Source organism: Lycorma delicatula, chromosome 1, assembly GCF_047948215.1.
Source record: "Lycorma delicatula isolate Av1 chromosome 1, ASM4794821v1, whole genome shotgun sequence".
Classification (NCBI taxonomy): Eukaryota; Metazoa; Arthropoda; class Insecta; order Hemiptera; family Fulgoridae; genus Lycorma; species Lycorma delicatula.
The window spans coordinates 70,269,322-70,286,090 of NC_134455.1; the positions used below are offsets into that span (position 1 = coordinate 70,269,322).

General features: G+C 32.2%; 1 protein-coding gene across 1 annotated transcript in view; it reads right to left on the bottom strand.

Moving 5' to 3' along the window:
- Positions 1–16,769, bottom strand: part of LOC142319235 (G-protein coupled receptor Mth2-like) — a 51,207-nt gene that overhangs the window by 17,885 nt on the left and 16,553 nt on the right. Inside the window, exons 2-3 of the mRNA XM_075356278.1 lie at positions 7,927–9,036; positions 1,208–1,289 (exon numbers count right to left, since the gene is read on the bottom strand). Coding sequence (XP_075212393.1) covers positions 1,208–1,289; positions 7,927–8,725 — 881 coding nt within the window. The 5' untranslated portion in view covers positions 8,726–9,036. The remainder of the gene's footprint in view (positions 1–1,207; positions 1,290–7,926; positions 9,037–16,769) is intronic.

A 16,769-nucleotide genomic window follows, 5' to 3' on the forward strand; every position in this document is an offset into this window, starting at 1 on the left:
TTAAATAGAAGTTGTAAAGAACTTTAAACCTACATATAATAATTTAAAAAAAATTTATTTAATTATAAATAAAAAGTATAAAATTACAATATTTGGGAATTATAGTGACAGAGGACTGAAAGTGCACAATGAAAATAAAAGGATGATAGCAATAGCAAAGGAAGCCTTCAGTGAAAAGGGGAAATTATAGTGTGGTATGTTTGAACTATGAGTTAAGGAAGAGGTTAACCAAATGCTGTGTATGATGTGTCTTTTTATATGGAATGAAGCATGGATGATGAGGAAGCAGGAGAGGGAGTTAATAAAGACTTTTGAGTTCTTGGTATGGTAAGATAGACAAATAATGAGGTATGAAGAAGTTATGAACAGAATTAAAAAATAAAGAGTGATTAAGAGGAATGTACAAAAAAGAATAGAACATGTGGTTAAAAGGAAGGGTCAGAAGAAGGCAAAAGGAAGCGGGAGAGAAGGATGAAGTTAATTGATGAGGTGAAGATTGGAAACTACGAGGGGACAAAACAGAAGGCTTCGGACCTAATGGATGGAGAAGTAGTGCCGTAAGAAACCTGCCACCAGACAGAACACCAGATGGTGATAAACAAAGGATTATGTAATTCTGATACACCACAACCTTCATCACAATCTGAAATAACAGAGGGGAAATTCCCCCACCACATTTTTATCAAAAACAATCTGTTTCAAATAATTTGCTTCCTCTTGAGTAGCAAAGAATAATTTAATGAGAAAAATTGTTTTTATATTGGAAAAACTGTTTGTTGATCATATGAATGTAATGAAAATATTAAGTATTTCTATTACATTTTTTATTCTTAGTAATTATTTTTTATTCTTTACAAAAACTGGAATAAACTTAAAAATTGAAAAGTTATTCATATTAGTATCATATTTGTACATTTAGTTTATATTGAAAAAATATCAACAAAGAAAAAAAAATGTGGCAATAAGAATGAGAGATATAGGTTTGTACAACTTTTTTTTCATATTATCTTCAAATACAAAATATAAACAGTTGAAATTTTTCTTCTTCCTTAGGATAATTATTTGAATTGGTAATTAACTGTGTAATGGAAACATGCTTTCAATTTTTTATCAGTGTTTGGTATGACTATTTTTATGCCCTAGGTTAACCTAAGTTGGGTAGGTAATACTGTGATGCAGTTTGAGTATAATCTTATGACTATTTTACCTAAAAATTTTCCAAATGATGTAGCACATCACATTAATCCAGAAGTAGCTTGATATAAAACCAAAAAATGCAGGAACATTTACTGGAAAAGATTAATGAAGAATTAATTTTTAATTTACATTTTTGTAGACATAAATACATTATTTAATAATAATAAATATGTAATAAACATTGTTATAAAACAAATACTTTCGTAGCCTGGGGTTCCTATGGGCTTTTCTATTTTTAGCATCCTAGCATAAATAATTCTGCAACACATAGAGGTAACACCTATTTGCACAAAATAATATACTACCACAAATACACTGATGTTACTATCATATATAAGGCAGTGTAGTTATACAAGGCAACAAAATAATCTACAATGTGAACAACTATTAATGTAAAAATATATCTCAAATTAAAATTTACAGTTGAATTCAAACAGAATAAATAAGAAAATTTTCTTGTTCTTACAATCACAAACAAAAACAAGCCCTCAGAATATAAGAAAATCAACAATTATAGACATCTTCAATCACAATATCTTTAACCACCTAACCTATTATAAACTAAGTTTTAGGAATGAAATCTAGGGACTAGTCAGCAGATAAGTTACCTGAAGACCACTTAGGAGAACTCAACCTTATACGATACTGGTTTGGAAGTACATAGCTCTTCATAAATAAAATGAAAGTAAAGACAAACAAAACAAAAACATACCTCACTCCAACATTCCTAAATAAATTCTTGTAGACTACAGGTCATATTTAAAAATTTTAGATGGAAATGTAAAATAATGCCTCTGGAATGTAGAAAACTGACTGCACAGTGTTCTGCATTGTTTAAAGAGAATACAGCTTCAAAAAAAAAAAGATAAAATGAGTGAACATTTTAAAGCTTTCTACAACAATACAGAGTCAATTGAAAATCCACTGACCATCTCAAGTTAACAAATCACAACTTCACAGCAATTAACATCTGTGATATTCTATCTTCACCTAGAAAGGGATCACATCTTAAGATAGCTGAACATTATGAAATATTCGAACACAAGAATGATATATTTAATAAATAGACAATGTCTAACCAAATGTTCAGCTGTCTAGTGAAAAACAAACTGCCAGAAATAACATTAGCGCATACAGAAGTCAACAACAGCTACTGAAGTGACTGCAAGGGTTTATATATGAACATTTTATTTAACAAATTTCATTTAATTTGGGACCTAAATTTTGATAGTATTATATAATTTACCATTCTTTGTTGTGTTATGAAAATAATTTGTACAGAGGATATAAATAGAAATTTTGATGTTTTATACAAATAGAATTTTGTTATATTTACTAAAGTATTACAGATGTATTTCATTTAAAACATATACATTTGGTTTAGGATAGATCAAATCATTTGTGTTAGGTTAAAATAACCAAAATTATAATAAATATTGACAGTGAAAGTATTTAAATGTTTAAAAAATAAAAACTTCTTGCAATTTTTTTATTTGTTAATCTTGGTAGAGTTAGAAGGTATACTAATCTGAGTAAAAACCTAATATCTGTTTTAAACTATATAAACTGATTTAAAAGTTTTTGAAAATAGTTTGGAGATATTTTGTTGACAGATAACATGGCTTATTTCTGCTGATTTGTGATCGTAATTATGTAAAATGTACACATCTGAAATATTATGCATTCTGAGTAGATAGGAGGATCAGTCAAATATAAACCTGTTTTATTTCCACGAATCGCGTACGAACATGAGGGCTGCGGTGGAGTGATATTGACGTTAAAAATATAGGAAGAGGATGAGGAAGCTTCAGCCGCCTCGACACGTATGTCGAGGTCTCTGGTCATCGACGGTTGCGCATCGTGTAATCGTAAAATTTCTCACGATTGAGGACGTCAACTCTGCAAAATTTTGACTAGATTGCAGATACAGTTCGGGAATATGACGTCACATATTTAAATCAACTACTGGGCCAGCAAATTTAAAAGAGGGCGTGAAGCTGTAGAAAATGAGCCACCTAAGCTTCAAGCTTCAAGGACAAATTTGACTGATGATAATTTTTGATCGATCCAAATGTTGTCGATTCAGGAAACTGACAAATTTTTTGAATATATTTTGACGAGAGTGAAATAACTTTTACCATCGAATAGTTGCATATTAGATATGGACTCATTATTATCCTCCCGAGTATAAATCGGCGAGTATGGAATGACGTAGAAGTGAAGAGCCTATTCCTGTAAAGACGAAAAGTTTTCACAGTCGTTTTTTGGATTGAAAAGGAGTATTGCTCGTCAATTTTCTCCACAATCGTCTTACTGTAAATACTCCTACTACCGTCAGCTTTTGGACGAAATGAAAGGCGCCTATACAGAAATAAACGGGTCGTTAGTCAATCAGATATATGATCGTATTCACAACATAAGGCTTCACACAGTCATTAGCATACGGATTAAACTAGACAAAATTTACTGGGGATTTTATAATATTCCTTACACAGTCCAGATTTATTCCCTGCGATTCTTTTTGTTTGGGCTATTAAAATAGGCTCTAGGAGAACATCGAATCCAGAGAAAAGCGAAGTAAAAAATATTAGAAGATTGTACACAAATCGCTCCTGATACGTCCTCAAACCTTTTGTGAAGAAGGAATCTTAAAAATGTGTAGGACTTAAGAGAAACTACGTAGAATATTATTTGTCAGGTTACTAATACACCTAAAGTACTAAAACTAAACTTAGAAGCCTAGGTAGATGGATTACTTGGAAAAGCAATAAATATGTTTTGTATATTTTTTCTACACTAGTAAATGTTCATCTAAGAAAATTGAAAATTGTAAAATACGTAATAATTGTAATACGTTATAAATGTAAAGTATTTTTTTGTAGATCTTCAACAATTAATAATCTGGATGAAATTTTCTTAAATGATGTAAAATAAATTAATGATTTATTTATTATTATTTTTTTTAATAAAACATTAAATAAAACAATTCGGTTTCAAATACCTGAACATATTCTTTCAAAATATAATGCAGTTCCTTTCTCAGTATTATTGCAATTGGCAATGATGTTGATAGTGCTCATTTAAATTTAGGAAAATCATTAATTTCAATACGTGGTAAAATATAAGATTTTTCCTGTATTATTCAGAGTCTGTCCTGAAAGTATGGAGACAAATCGTAGCATTGCGCACACGTGCGCTATTGGGAAACCGTTGGCGGGGGAAGGTGGCGGAACCTTCAGCTTCACAACGGGACAAGCTAAGTTGGCTTCAAACCGTCTGAACGAGTGGACAGGCTTGAGAGTGTACCCCTTCTTTTCTTTTTCCTGTTTAGCCTCCGGTAACTACCGTTTAGATAATACTTCAGAGGATGAATGAGGATGATATGTATGAGTGTAAATGAAGTGTAATCTTGTACAGTTCTTGTCTCAGTTCGACCATTCCTGAGATGTGTGGTTAATTGAAACCCAACCACCAAAGAACACCAGTATCCACGATCTAGTATTCAAGTCCGTGTAAAAATAGCTGGCTTTACTAGGACTTGAACGCTGGAACTCTCGACTTCCAAATCAGCTGATTTGGAAGACGCGTTCATCACTAGACCAACCCGGTGGGTTTGAGAGTGTACCCCTGTTTCGTCGCTGCGTTACGGCAACAATGGAGCGAACATTGAAACAGCGCTACGCGGTGAAGTTTTGCCTTAAACTGAGGAAGTTCCTTACCGAGACATTCGACATGATCAAGACATTATACAGTAATGATGCAATGTGCGGATCGCGACTGTTCAAGTGACACAAAGCCTTTACAGACGGCCGAGAAAACGTCCACGACAAGCATCGGTCCAGACACCCGTCGACGACGGTTACAGACGCTCATGTTACTTGTATGGGTGTTTTATTGAACACTGATCGACGTTAAGTGTCCGTATGATTGTAGAAGAGTTAGGGAAACTCAAATTCATGAAATTGTCACTGAACATTTGCAAATCCGACATCATGGGTTCTGCACCACGACAACGCTCTGTCACACACGTCGCTCGCTGTCAGGGAGTTTTTCACCGGACATGGGATAACCACTCTTCTCTAGCCACCATACAGCCCCAACCTCTCTCCCTGTAACTTCTTCCTATTTCCGAGGATGAAACGCGCGTTGAAAGGACACGGATACGACACCATGGAAGACGCCCAAAGGACCACGACAAAGGTGCTCAACGAGATTCCAGAAAAAGACTTTCAAGACGCCTAAAAACAATGAGAAACTTTTTGGGCTCACTGTGTCGATGCCCAAGGTTCGTGTTTTGACGAATAATAAGTGTATTGAAAGATTTTGTCAAATAAAGTGTGTTTTCTATATTTATCCTTTCTTTCAGGACAGACTCTATATTTATTCATTTTGTAGATAAATTTTTGTTAGATAACATTTACTGTTCTTGTAATTTTTCATATGTGTTGAGTTTATGACAATTATGTGCATGTTATGACTAATATCTTTGTATGTGTATATCCCCTTTTTCTACAAGGTGGTCTACAGTCACTGTGTGTGTTTTCTTTTCATATCTTCAGGCATTTACAGTTTGATCAATTTATTAAAATTATGTATATGTATTAAGTTAATAATTACAATATATTTACTTTACAGGCTAAGAGAGAAGGGTGTAATTAATAAAAAAAGGTTTGTGGATAATCGAATGTACGTGATCTAAAATAAATACAATCATAACTTATCGTTCGGCTTTGGACTGGAAATATAATCTTTTTAAACCAATTTCAAGAAAAAAAAGAAGATTCTTAATTCGATGCGTATAAAAATATATATTTAATTCACAGTCAAGCAAGAATACAAAATACTTGATTACAAGTAAATGAGTTCATTATATTTTACAAAGTTCACTGTTTTTTCTCGTCTCTAAAGTAACCGTTTGCACAGCTTTATCTAGTGACGGATTGATAGGGCCAGTGTATTTCGACGTACAGTTAATTCTTTACGCTATTTGGATATGTCTAGGAATAATTTTTTTGTATACTGAATTGCCTATAGAAACTCAATGTTTTATACAAGATGGTGAAACCCCTCACACCGCTAATGTTGTGTTTGATTTTTTAAATTCAGTTTTTGGTAATCGCGTAATTTCAAATCGCTAGCCAGACCGCCACAATGGATGTTTCTTTTGGTCACCTTTGTGCCCGGATTTAAATCCTTGTGACTTTTTTATGTGGATATTTAAAAGAGAGACGTTTCCCGTTAAGACTGGCAAACCTTATGGAAATGCGGTCACGGATAGTTTAGTTGTGTGAAATTCAAGAGGTCTTATGTCGCAGAGTCATCAGAAACAGAGTCATCAGAGGTTTTTATGCGTAACGGCGCGCATATTGAACATGTCATACAGTAAAATAACTTTCTACAAACACTGTATTTGGTATGTAAAGTGGTAATCATATTACATTTAAAAATAAATATGTAATCCAAAATTCCAGTAAATCAATTTATTGTGTGCCACTCTGTATAATCATTAGTAATTTTGCGCAACAAGATGATCTGAAGAATGCGTTAAACCCAATCGGTAAGGTAATACATACATTATGCACTATTATGCTGATATTAATGTAGAATAGATGGAAATGATAAAACATAAAAACCCTGACAACACAGTTGTAGGACTTTCCCGTCACACGGCTAAAGCCGCTTTCCAGGAAAGTCGTGCAACTGTGAGTTTTTCCGATGTACAGCTTACACATACAACTTAATTAAAAATATTTATTATTTTATATAAATATAATATTTTTTTTGTTTATTTAATTCAAAGATTCTAACTAAAGCGCACACGCTTACAGTATTTAATTCGCGCGGGTGTGGCGGTAGTGGCGGCGACGTCGGCACTAACGAAACTAATGTAATTTTACAACCTACATAGAACAAATTTTGCTTGTGCGGTCGGCAGACAGGTGTAGCCCCAAGGCTTAACGCACCAGGTACCGAAACAACCGGGCGATCGAGTTTGAGAGTTAGCCAGACGAGATTTACTTTTTTAAATTTTAAATTTTATTCATTTATTTGCTGGTAATTCTACAGCTCACTGTGATCACAACAAAGCAAACGACTACGGCAGCTGTACATCAGTGCTACATTATCGTTCTTTGTGGTGAAAAGGGGCACTATTGACGGAATATGCCTTCTTAGTCACTAGTTTTAAGCGTTTTTTGGGATGGAGATGCGATTTTGCAAAAAAAATATTTTTTGCAAATATTCTTATTTTGTAATTTTTAACAAATATGCCTGAGAAAAATATAACCTTAATTAGGCGAAATCTCGAGATACAGAGAGACCTTGCTTACAGCCTCACTCCCTTGACCTTTTAAGTTGAAAATTTAATGGCATCAGTGCCCCATATATAGAAGTTATCTGACCAATTCTGGTCAAAATCGGTCTAGTAGTTCTGGAGATATAAGGAGATTTAGAGGGCAACACCGGACACACACACACGAACATCCGAAAAATTTCCATCCGGTTTTTTATGTTCCTTAGGTGTCAAAACGTCAAAATCCGGTGAAAACTATACATGCCGAAATCGGATCGATTACAATAATTTTCCTTCTAGAATTACAGCTCTGCTATAGCGCTAGATGGGAAAGTAAAAGGTCAACATTAAGTAGGTGAGAACACAAAAATTATGAAATACATAAAACACATAGTAATTAATATTATTAAAAGAGAATATTTATGGAATTAACTTACTTGTATATGAACTAAACGTATTTTTAACCAGTTGAAAATAATCTATCACTTCAGAAGCATGGTGTATAATATCGCTTGCAATCTTGCTACATAAACATTTTCCAAACAAATTAAATAAATTCGGTGTTGTGATATATGTTATAAAAGTGATTAAAAGAAGTACTAATGATATGATGGAGATGGCGATATTGACATTTTTAATCGACGATTCGTTATCGTTGTCAACGTCGTTGTCAAAGTTATCGTTATTATGGTAAAACGGGTTCTCTATGGTAAATATGACTGGTGAAACAATATCACTTGTTTTAATCCACGAGATACAATAATTTTCCAGATTGAATGTAGAAAAAGAATCATTAGATAAACTAATTAAAAGAGTTTCGTTAATATAGATATTATATTTATCAGAATATGTTATAAAAAAACAATTATCACATTCTGTTTCCGTATAAATTAATGTAAAATTGAGGATATCGTTTTTAAAACTTGACGTATTTGTTAATGAATCTTTATTTAAATCGTTCAAAATATCATCTAAAATACAAAAACCATCATCATCTTTTAAATAACCTAATGGACAACATTTCTTTAAACATTTATTCAATAAACACTGACGTAAAATAAACGTAAAATCAGAAGAACATATCTCGTCGTTTGATAAATTAATAATACCGTTGTTTGTTGTATCGTTGTGTAATTCAGTACTCGTCCACAACTTACAAGAATGTCTTCCATCACTTTCACTAAAAACTTTAGTTAGAATTATAGTTAAGATAAACAATGATAACTGTTTATTCATATTTACAATTTTTTTCCCTTTGTATTATAAAAATTAATTTCTGTGTAACTTATACAGATATTATTGTAATCTTCGAAATCAACGATTGAATGAAAATAGTTTTAATTTTCTATTAGTAAATAATTAAACTGAATGGCTGTATTCGATTGTTTACTACTGCATAGAACAGTAATTTTTGTTTGTTTTTTTTTTTGTTCGTAAGTTATTTTTATATATTATTAATTTTATGCCTTTTTAACATATTCGATCTTTTTTTACGTTTTTATTATATCTGCATCTTCTAACAGGTTTTTTTTTATTAAGTATTTAACCTGTAATCAAAACATGCATACAACTTTAAGAAATTTATGAATATTTTATTCTTACAAAAATCCTTAAAATTATTCAGTAAATTTGAATAATGTTATACAAGAACAAAATAAAAAACGAAATAGTAAATTTGTTTAAATATCAATAAGCTAGTTATACTGCTAGGTTAATTTTCCTCAATACATACACATATAGGTGATCCACGACAAATCTAACAAATTTTCATTTTTATTGGTGAAAATAAAGAATAAAGTTCATATAAACATATGAACATCAAAGCGTTCGGAAACGCTTTGTTAACGAGTGTCGACTTGCGAAAGATTTCACTCTGATTTGTGCGCCTTCAGTAAAATTAAGCCAAACTGTAATTCTTAAACCAACCGGGTTGGTTTAGCTGTTCTTTTTCTGTTTAGCCTCCGGAACCACCGTAAGGGATTATTACTTCAGAGGCTGATCGAGAATGATTTGTATGAATGTAAATGAAGTGTAGTCATGTACAGTCTTAAGTCGACCATTCCTGAGAGTTGGTTTAGTGGTCAACTCGTCATCGCAAATCAGCTGATTTTGAAGTCGAGTTCTAAGATTCAAACCCTAGTAAAGGCAGTTACTTTTTTACGGATTTGAATACTAAATCGTGCATACCGATATTCTTTTGGTTAGGTTTCAATTAACCACACATCTCATAAATTGTCGACCTGAGACTGTACAAGACTACACTTATTTACATTCATATATATCATTCTTATTCATCCTCTGAAGTAATACCTTACGGTGGTTCCGGTGGCTAAAAAGAAAAAGAAAGAGAACTGTAATTCTTGGTACCCAGATTAAGAGGTAAATTTAGTGGTTTTATGTGAAATCTGACCTGAAAAATTGAAAAAATAGGTGCTATCCACTGTATTTTGAGTAGTTTTTAAGAAATCTGGGGTAAAAGACAAAACATTGTGGTCGAAAAACCACTTTTTTATTTTATTTTGCGTAAAATAACTTTATTAAATGGATAGGTAATCAACACTTACACGTTTCAAACAAACTCGTAAAAATTTGATTCTGAGTAAAGCGGTATGGATAAAGTCCGCAGAAACTACATACAAACGAAAGAATTTCGAAGTTTATTAAAAACAAAACATAAAATTGTGGCAAATTTTACCTAGGTATTAAACGAAAAAAATTTTCTAAGTTATATAAAAAAATAAATATTTAAAAAAAATTAGAAATACAAACTAAAAGAATGCAACCGACTTACAAAAAATCAAATAAACTGCTGCAAATGTTCTTCACCACAGTGGTTACAGCATTCTGCCCGACGAACATTATTTTTGGGGCTTTTCGTATTTCAACAGTGTTTTTTTTGTATTAGTTGTACCGCACTGAATTTCTATTAAGTAATTCTTCTCTTGAAATAAATTATTATTGATATAATAATGATTAGTTAGTGAGTAGTTCTGAGAGATGTTAGTTAAATCAGTCTCTGGCCCTTAGAGGCCAGTTGATAAATCCGCCGCGTCCAATACTCTTGTTTAACTGCTAGACATCACTAAACAGCTGGAGTTGTCCAATCGTGTTGGAAAATTATCTGCCTTCTTGTTTCAGAGTAACACTTTTCAATAATATGCAAAAACATTTAAGTATGAAGCACCCAAAACATTATCATTGAAAATAAATGATCTCGATATTTTTTTGTCTATAATACAGCATCAGACCTTTACGTGGAACCTGTCTGGAATCCAGTTTCGACGGCGCCGAGTGGATTTTCATGACTCCATATGCTACTTTTTTTTAAATTAAAAATTCCACTGAGTAAATGAGGGTTTATCGGTAAGCAAAATACAATTTACGTTATTAACCTTGTCCAGAACCCAGTGACAGAAATTTAAACGAACAGAAAGGTCTCTAGGATGTAGTTTTTTTATCTTTTGTAGATTAAAAGGATGGAATTTATCTTATCGAATTATTCTCTATAACTTACTTTGTGTTAAACCATTGCGGTAACAAATTCTTCGGGTACTGAGCCTGCGCTACGTTCAATATAATGAATTACGTTTGCTTCTTCCCGACAAGATGTTATTCTTGCCATTCAGTAGAATATATGAAGAAGAAGTATCCAGTGAAACGTAGGTACCGAAATACTGAAGCAAGTGTTCTATGGCCTGGAATCCTCCTATTCTGGAATTTTTGATGATATTCTCATTGTGCAGCTCTCGAATTTCCATTGCAGAACCCATAAACAAAAATGATATCTACTTTTTCTTTATTGGAAAATTTATAAGGCATTATTGGATAATGACATACACGCACTATTCCATACACTTATTTAAATGTTTGTGGCTGTTCAAATGCAGCACAAAAACCTAATTGTCGGAAACAGTCTTACCAACTTATGAAATAAATTATTTCAAATAAATTTAAATAAAATTAATCTTTATTACCTTTAAAGAAGTCTAATAAATTATTTGATTAATGTTTTGTCTTATGTGAAGTGTTTTTTTATTTGATTTTTCATTTTACTTTCCCGGCGAATATAACTAAAATTGTTGTACTAAAGGGGAAAATATGATGATCGTGGCAAAAGTAGGGTATCGGGTTGTTTGCGAATCTTTACGTTTCAAATTCCGACTAGTTCATCTAGATCAAAAAACATACGTATGTGCATATTAGCGAACGTATGTGTGTCGCATTTCTTTTGGCCTTATTCTCAGGACTGACAAACCGCTTTTCTTCAAAATTGGGTAAAATATTTTTATATATGGGAGCATTGGGCATTTTGTTTTGTCTCAGGCATTTGACTGGTTTGATGCAGCTCTCCATACTTCCCTATCTAGTGCTAGCAGGTAAATGTGAAGAATACAGAACAATTAGCTTAACTCATGCGTCAAAAAATTTAACTAGAATTCTGTACAGAAGAATTGAGAGGAGAGTGGAAAAAATGTTCGGAGAAGACTAATTTAGTTTCTGGAAAAGTACTATATAAGTCAGGAAAGCGATTTTACCGCTCAGATTAATTAATAGTAGAAAGAATTTTAAAGAAAAACATACCAACATACATGGCATTTAGAGACTTAGAAAAGGTATTTGATAACGTAGACTGGAATAAAATGTTAAGCGTTTTAAAAAAAAATTAGGGTTCAAGTAGAGTGATAGAAGAACAATTGGTAACATTTACAGGAACCAAACTGCAACAGTAATAATCGAAGTACATAAGAAAGAAGCAGTAATAAAGAAAGAAATCAGACAAGGATGTTCCCTATTCCGGTTACTTTTTAATCTTTACATAGAACTAGCAGTTAACGAAATTAAAGAACAATTTACATTCGGAGTAATAGTGCAAAGTGAAGAGATAAAGATGCTACGATTTGCTGATGATATATAGTAATTCTAGCCGAGAGTAAAAAAGAATTAGAAGAAACAATGAATGACGTGCATGAAGTCATATGCAAGAACTACCGAATGAAAATAAACAAGAACAAAATGAAAGTAATAAAATAAAGTAGATGGTCCACTGAATATAAAAAAGTTCATAGTTAAATGAAAATTCATTAAAAAATACGTCAAGTTTTAAAAACGATGTCCTCAATTTTAGTTTAATTTAAGACTAGGCAGGTAGAAGAATTTTGTTATTTCGGAAGTAGAATTACCAAAGATGGACGAAGCAGATGGGTGATATAAAAGCCGAGTAGTACAAGCTAAACGACCTTTCAATCACAAATATAATTTGTTTACATCAAAAATTAATTTAAATTCAGGAAAACGTTTCTGAAAGTATATGTTTGGAGCTTTATGTGGAAGTGAAACTTTGACGATCGGAGTACCTAAGAAGAAAAGATTAGAAGCTTTGGAAATGTGGTGCTTTAGGAGTTTTAAAAATCAGATGGGTGGATAAAGTGACAAATGAAGAGGTGTTGCGGCAAATTGTTGAGGAAAGAAACATTTGAAAAATCTAAATAAAAGAAGAGACAGACTTATAGCCCACATCTTAAGGCATACTGGAATAGTCGCTTTGATATTGGAGGGACAGGTAGATGAGAAACGTTTTGCAGGCAGGCAACATTTGGAATATGGGAAACAAATTGTTAGGGATGTAGGAAGTAGGGGGTAATATTAATTCTTTTCAAGATTCGTTAAAAGAGTGGGGTATATCGTGGAAAACCCCAATTTCGATTTTCTGTAAAGGCATTCTAGAAAATATTTTATTAAAGAAAATTTGTTAGCTTCAATGCATATGTCAATAATTAACAAAAGAATTTCAAAAAATCAACCTCACCAATTAAAACTGAAATATATATTTTTTTGTTGTTTTCTCTATCTCCCTTCGTTTAAATATTTTTCAAAAATATTTTTTGAAAGTCAGTAGTCTTTATAGAAAGTATCAAGAGATGTCTACAATTTTTTTTTAAATTTTAGTCTACGTGAGGACCTTAAGTCCAGAAAGTTTTTTTGAAAATTTTCTTTTTCTTATTTTACCCTTTATTGAAAGGGGTGTTACATTTAGAAGAAAATTTACTTAAGCAAATTTGTTAAGCTTAATCTGTATATAAATATTTTTAGAAAAATGTTTTTTAAAAATTATTTTTCCCCACCTTTAAAAAAGCTGTAACTTTTAATTGTTATTAATAATAGCAGGGAAAGTCATGCAGTATTTTGCCAACTTTGTAAATTTTGATTATATTTCAAAAATATTTAATTTTTTTAATTTTATAATATTGAACATTTTATTTCGTTTTACACCTAATTTTTAAAATCTGCCCGTTTTAACATGTTTTGTTAATAATGGATTTGAAAATTCTTACCTTGATAATTAGTTTCTATTGGCTCTTTTCATACCATTTTACTCAGAACAAGTATTGTTTAAAATTTAAATTTTTACTACCTATTCATTTAATAAAGTTATTTAACGCCATACATAAAAAAGTTTATTTTTTCAACGCAATATTTTGCATTTTTCCGATATTGTTTGAAAACTACTAAAAATACAGTTAATGGAACCTTTTAAAAAAAAATACCTTTCGGCATGCCGGAATGCGGAGGTAGATTTCGCCGGTGCTAAGTAGGGGGGGATAAAAAAGATTTCCACCTTAAAGTTAAGAAAAACTTCAAATTTACACAATACGACAATGGTTGCATGTGAAAAAGTTTCACATGTTTAGCATACGACAAGCCCCATTTTCTTACAATTCCAGCACGTTTGATCATCTCTTGCCGTAAGGGTTGGTCGTATCAAAAATTGTTTCAGACAAAAGTTTTAAGTAATGCTTACAGGACTAACGACCACTTTAAACCGATTCGATATTGTGCCTATTAAGGTCTTCGAAACCCTATTTTTTCCACTCCCTGAGCCAATGGTTGGTGATATCAAAAAACTTTACGTAGATAACTTTTAGTTTCTTATCCAAAGAATAGTAGGATTTTTAAACAAATTCGATATTTTATTAATTAGAAAGTTATAGCGATATTTTGTTTTTTTCGAAAAAGCTCCCCCAAGGTTTAATTTTGCCCATTAACGAACCCGACCGTGATTTTGGGTCGTTGTATTTATGTAACAACTTGAAAATGATTGGCGCAAAATTACGGTAGTTATCGTCCACAAGAAAATGAAATATATATATATATAAATGTATATATAAACTTTTGAACTTTCGGTGGTTTTGGGGGGTCTGGGGTATGTGAAACACGAAGATATGTCGAACTTTTCCGGAAATCGAATCGCGGTATCCATTACAATAGGTAGCCTTTGTAAGATCCAAATATTTCATTAATTAAAATTTTATTTGGCTATAACTCTGTTGCCAATGAAAATAAGTACCACTTTTGTATACCGTTGAAAAGCTATCAATGGAAATGCTGAAATGCAAATGTTGAAAGTGCTTATTACTGCGGTTAACAAAAAGTCCAAAATCCAATTTTTTTTTTGATTTTGGGCTTTTATGGATACTTTTGATTCAGTTGATTGCAATCAAAAGGGAAGGTGCATAACTAGCTGTTACAAATAAATCCAAAATCCAAAATTTCAACATCCTACGGCTAATTTTTTTGTTATGCGAGATACAGACGTTACGCCGAAACTAGTCAAAATGGATTCAGGGATGGTCAGAATGGATATTTCCGTTTAAATCTGAAGACCGACTTTTTCGCGATTACAATACTTCCTTTACTTCGTACAAGGAAGTAAAAATAGTAATAAAACAACATGTAATCTAAGGAGGTTTGCAATGACATTTTAAATGGATTAATGGATTATTAATTTCATAATTATTTCATCACATATTACCACAATTTAATAAAATGATGTACTGTCACACTTTTTTTTAGCCTCCGGGATCAGGTTAGATATTGCTTCAGAGGATGATATGAAATGGCAATTTTCAGCTTTGTAGCGTGTGAAAATTCTATTCCTGACCGGGATTCGAACCCGGGATCTCCGGACGATGAAAGGCCGAGACGCTACCACTCGCGCGACGGAGGCCGGCATTATTGTGAAACCTCTTTCTAGTTTACCTAAAAGTTGTATTTTCTGTTTGTGTTAAAAGGATATGTAAGATAATTATTGCAATGCTAATCTTACAGATTTTTTTGCTTTTGAAGCAAAAATGATCTATTGAAGCAAAAACATCTGTAAGATGTTTTTGCTTCAATAGGTGAAGTCACGGCCCTCACGTGTTCATTGTTAGTACAGATGGATTCATAGGATTGTGCCGAATCTAATAGTGAAGCGGCATAATAAATGAATATTCATAGATTTTATAACTGTAATTTAGGGAACCGAAATTTCCATAAAATTATTAAGGGGACGAAAGTTTTTAGATAAACGTTAATAAAAATAGTTGAGATTAAAATGTATTCAATGTGATAAATAAACTATTATTTATAGTATGTATTTTTTGATAAATTTAATTTGTTTAATATTTTAAAGTTATCTTTGCAAAAGTCTTAGTAATTACAACAACCGGGAGAGTATCATTGTTAAAAATAGTGAAATGATTTAAGCAAGATTAAACGGTAACTGGCTGTAAAAAAATAAATCTAAAATTTAATGGTCATTCTGCAACAACAACGTGTAATTAAATGGTAACCACATTTTCTTTATTTTAGTTTGCTTTTTTGTAGAATATTATATACATAGGTTTAATAAAAAAATACGCGGAATTTTTATTTTTCTCAAAAGATCTTTATTTATTCATCAATATTGATTTTGCCAAAAAGTACTTCAAAGTACTTCTCTTCAGATGTAATACATTTGTGCCAGAGCTTTTTCGAATTTTTGTAGCACTTCTGGAACGTAATTTTCGGTATGGCGTTTAGCTGCTTCAGCTATTCTGTCTTTAAATCTTAAATATTGGCAAAACATCGTCTTTTCGCGGTTCTTTTCGGCTTGGGAAATAGTAAGAAGTCACAAGAGGCTATGTCCGGTGAATATGGAGGCTGAGACATCGTAACAGTGTAGTTTTTGGCAAAAAATTTACAAAAAACCAGTGAAGTGTGAGCAGGTACAAATGCCATAAATTTTTTCGCTACAAATCTTGGCGTTTTCTTCAGATTGCTTCACGCAAACGGCGTAGAACTTCCAGGTAGTAGTCCATTGACCGTAACCCATCGGGTTGGTCTAGAGGTTAACGCGTCTTCCCAAATCAGCTGATTTGGAAGTCGAGAGTTACAGCGTTCAAGTCCTAGTAAAGCCAGTTATTTTTATACGGATTTGAATACTAGATCGTGGATACCGGTGTTCTTTGGTGATTGGGTT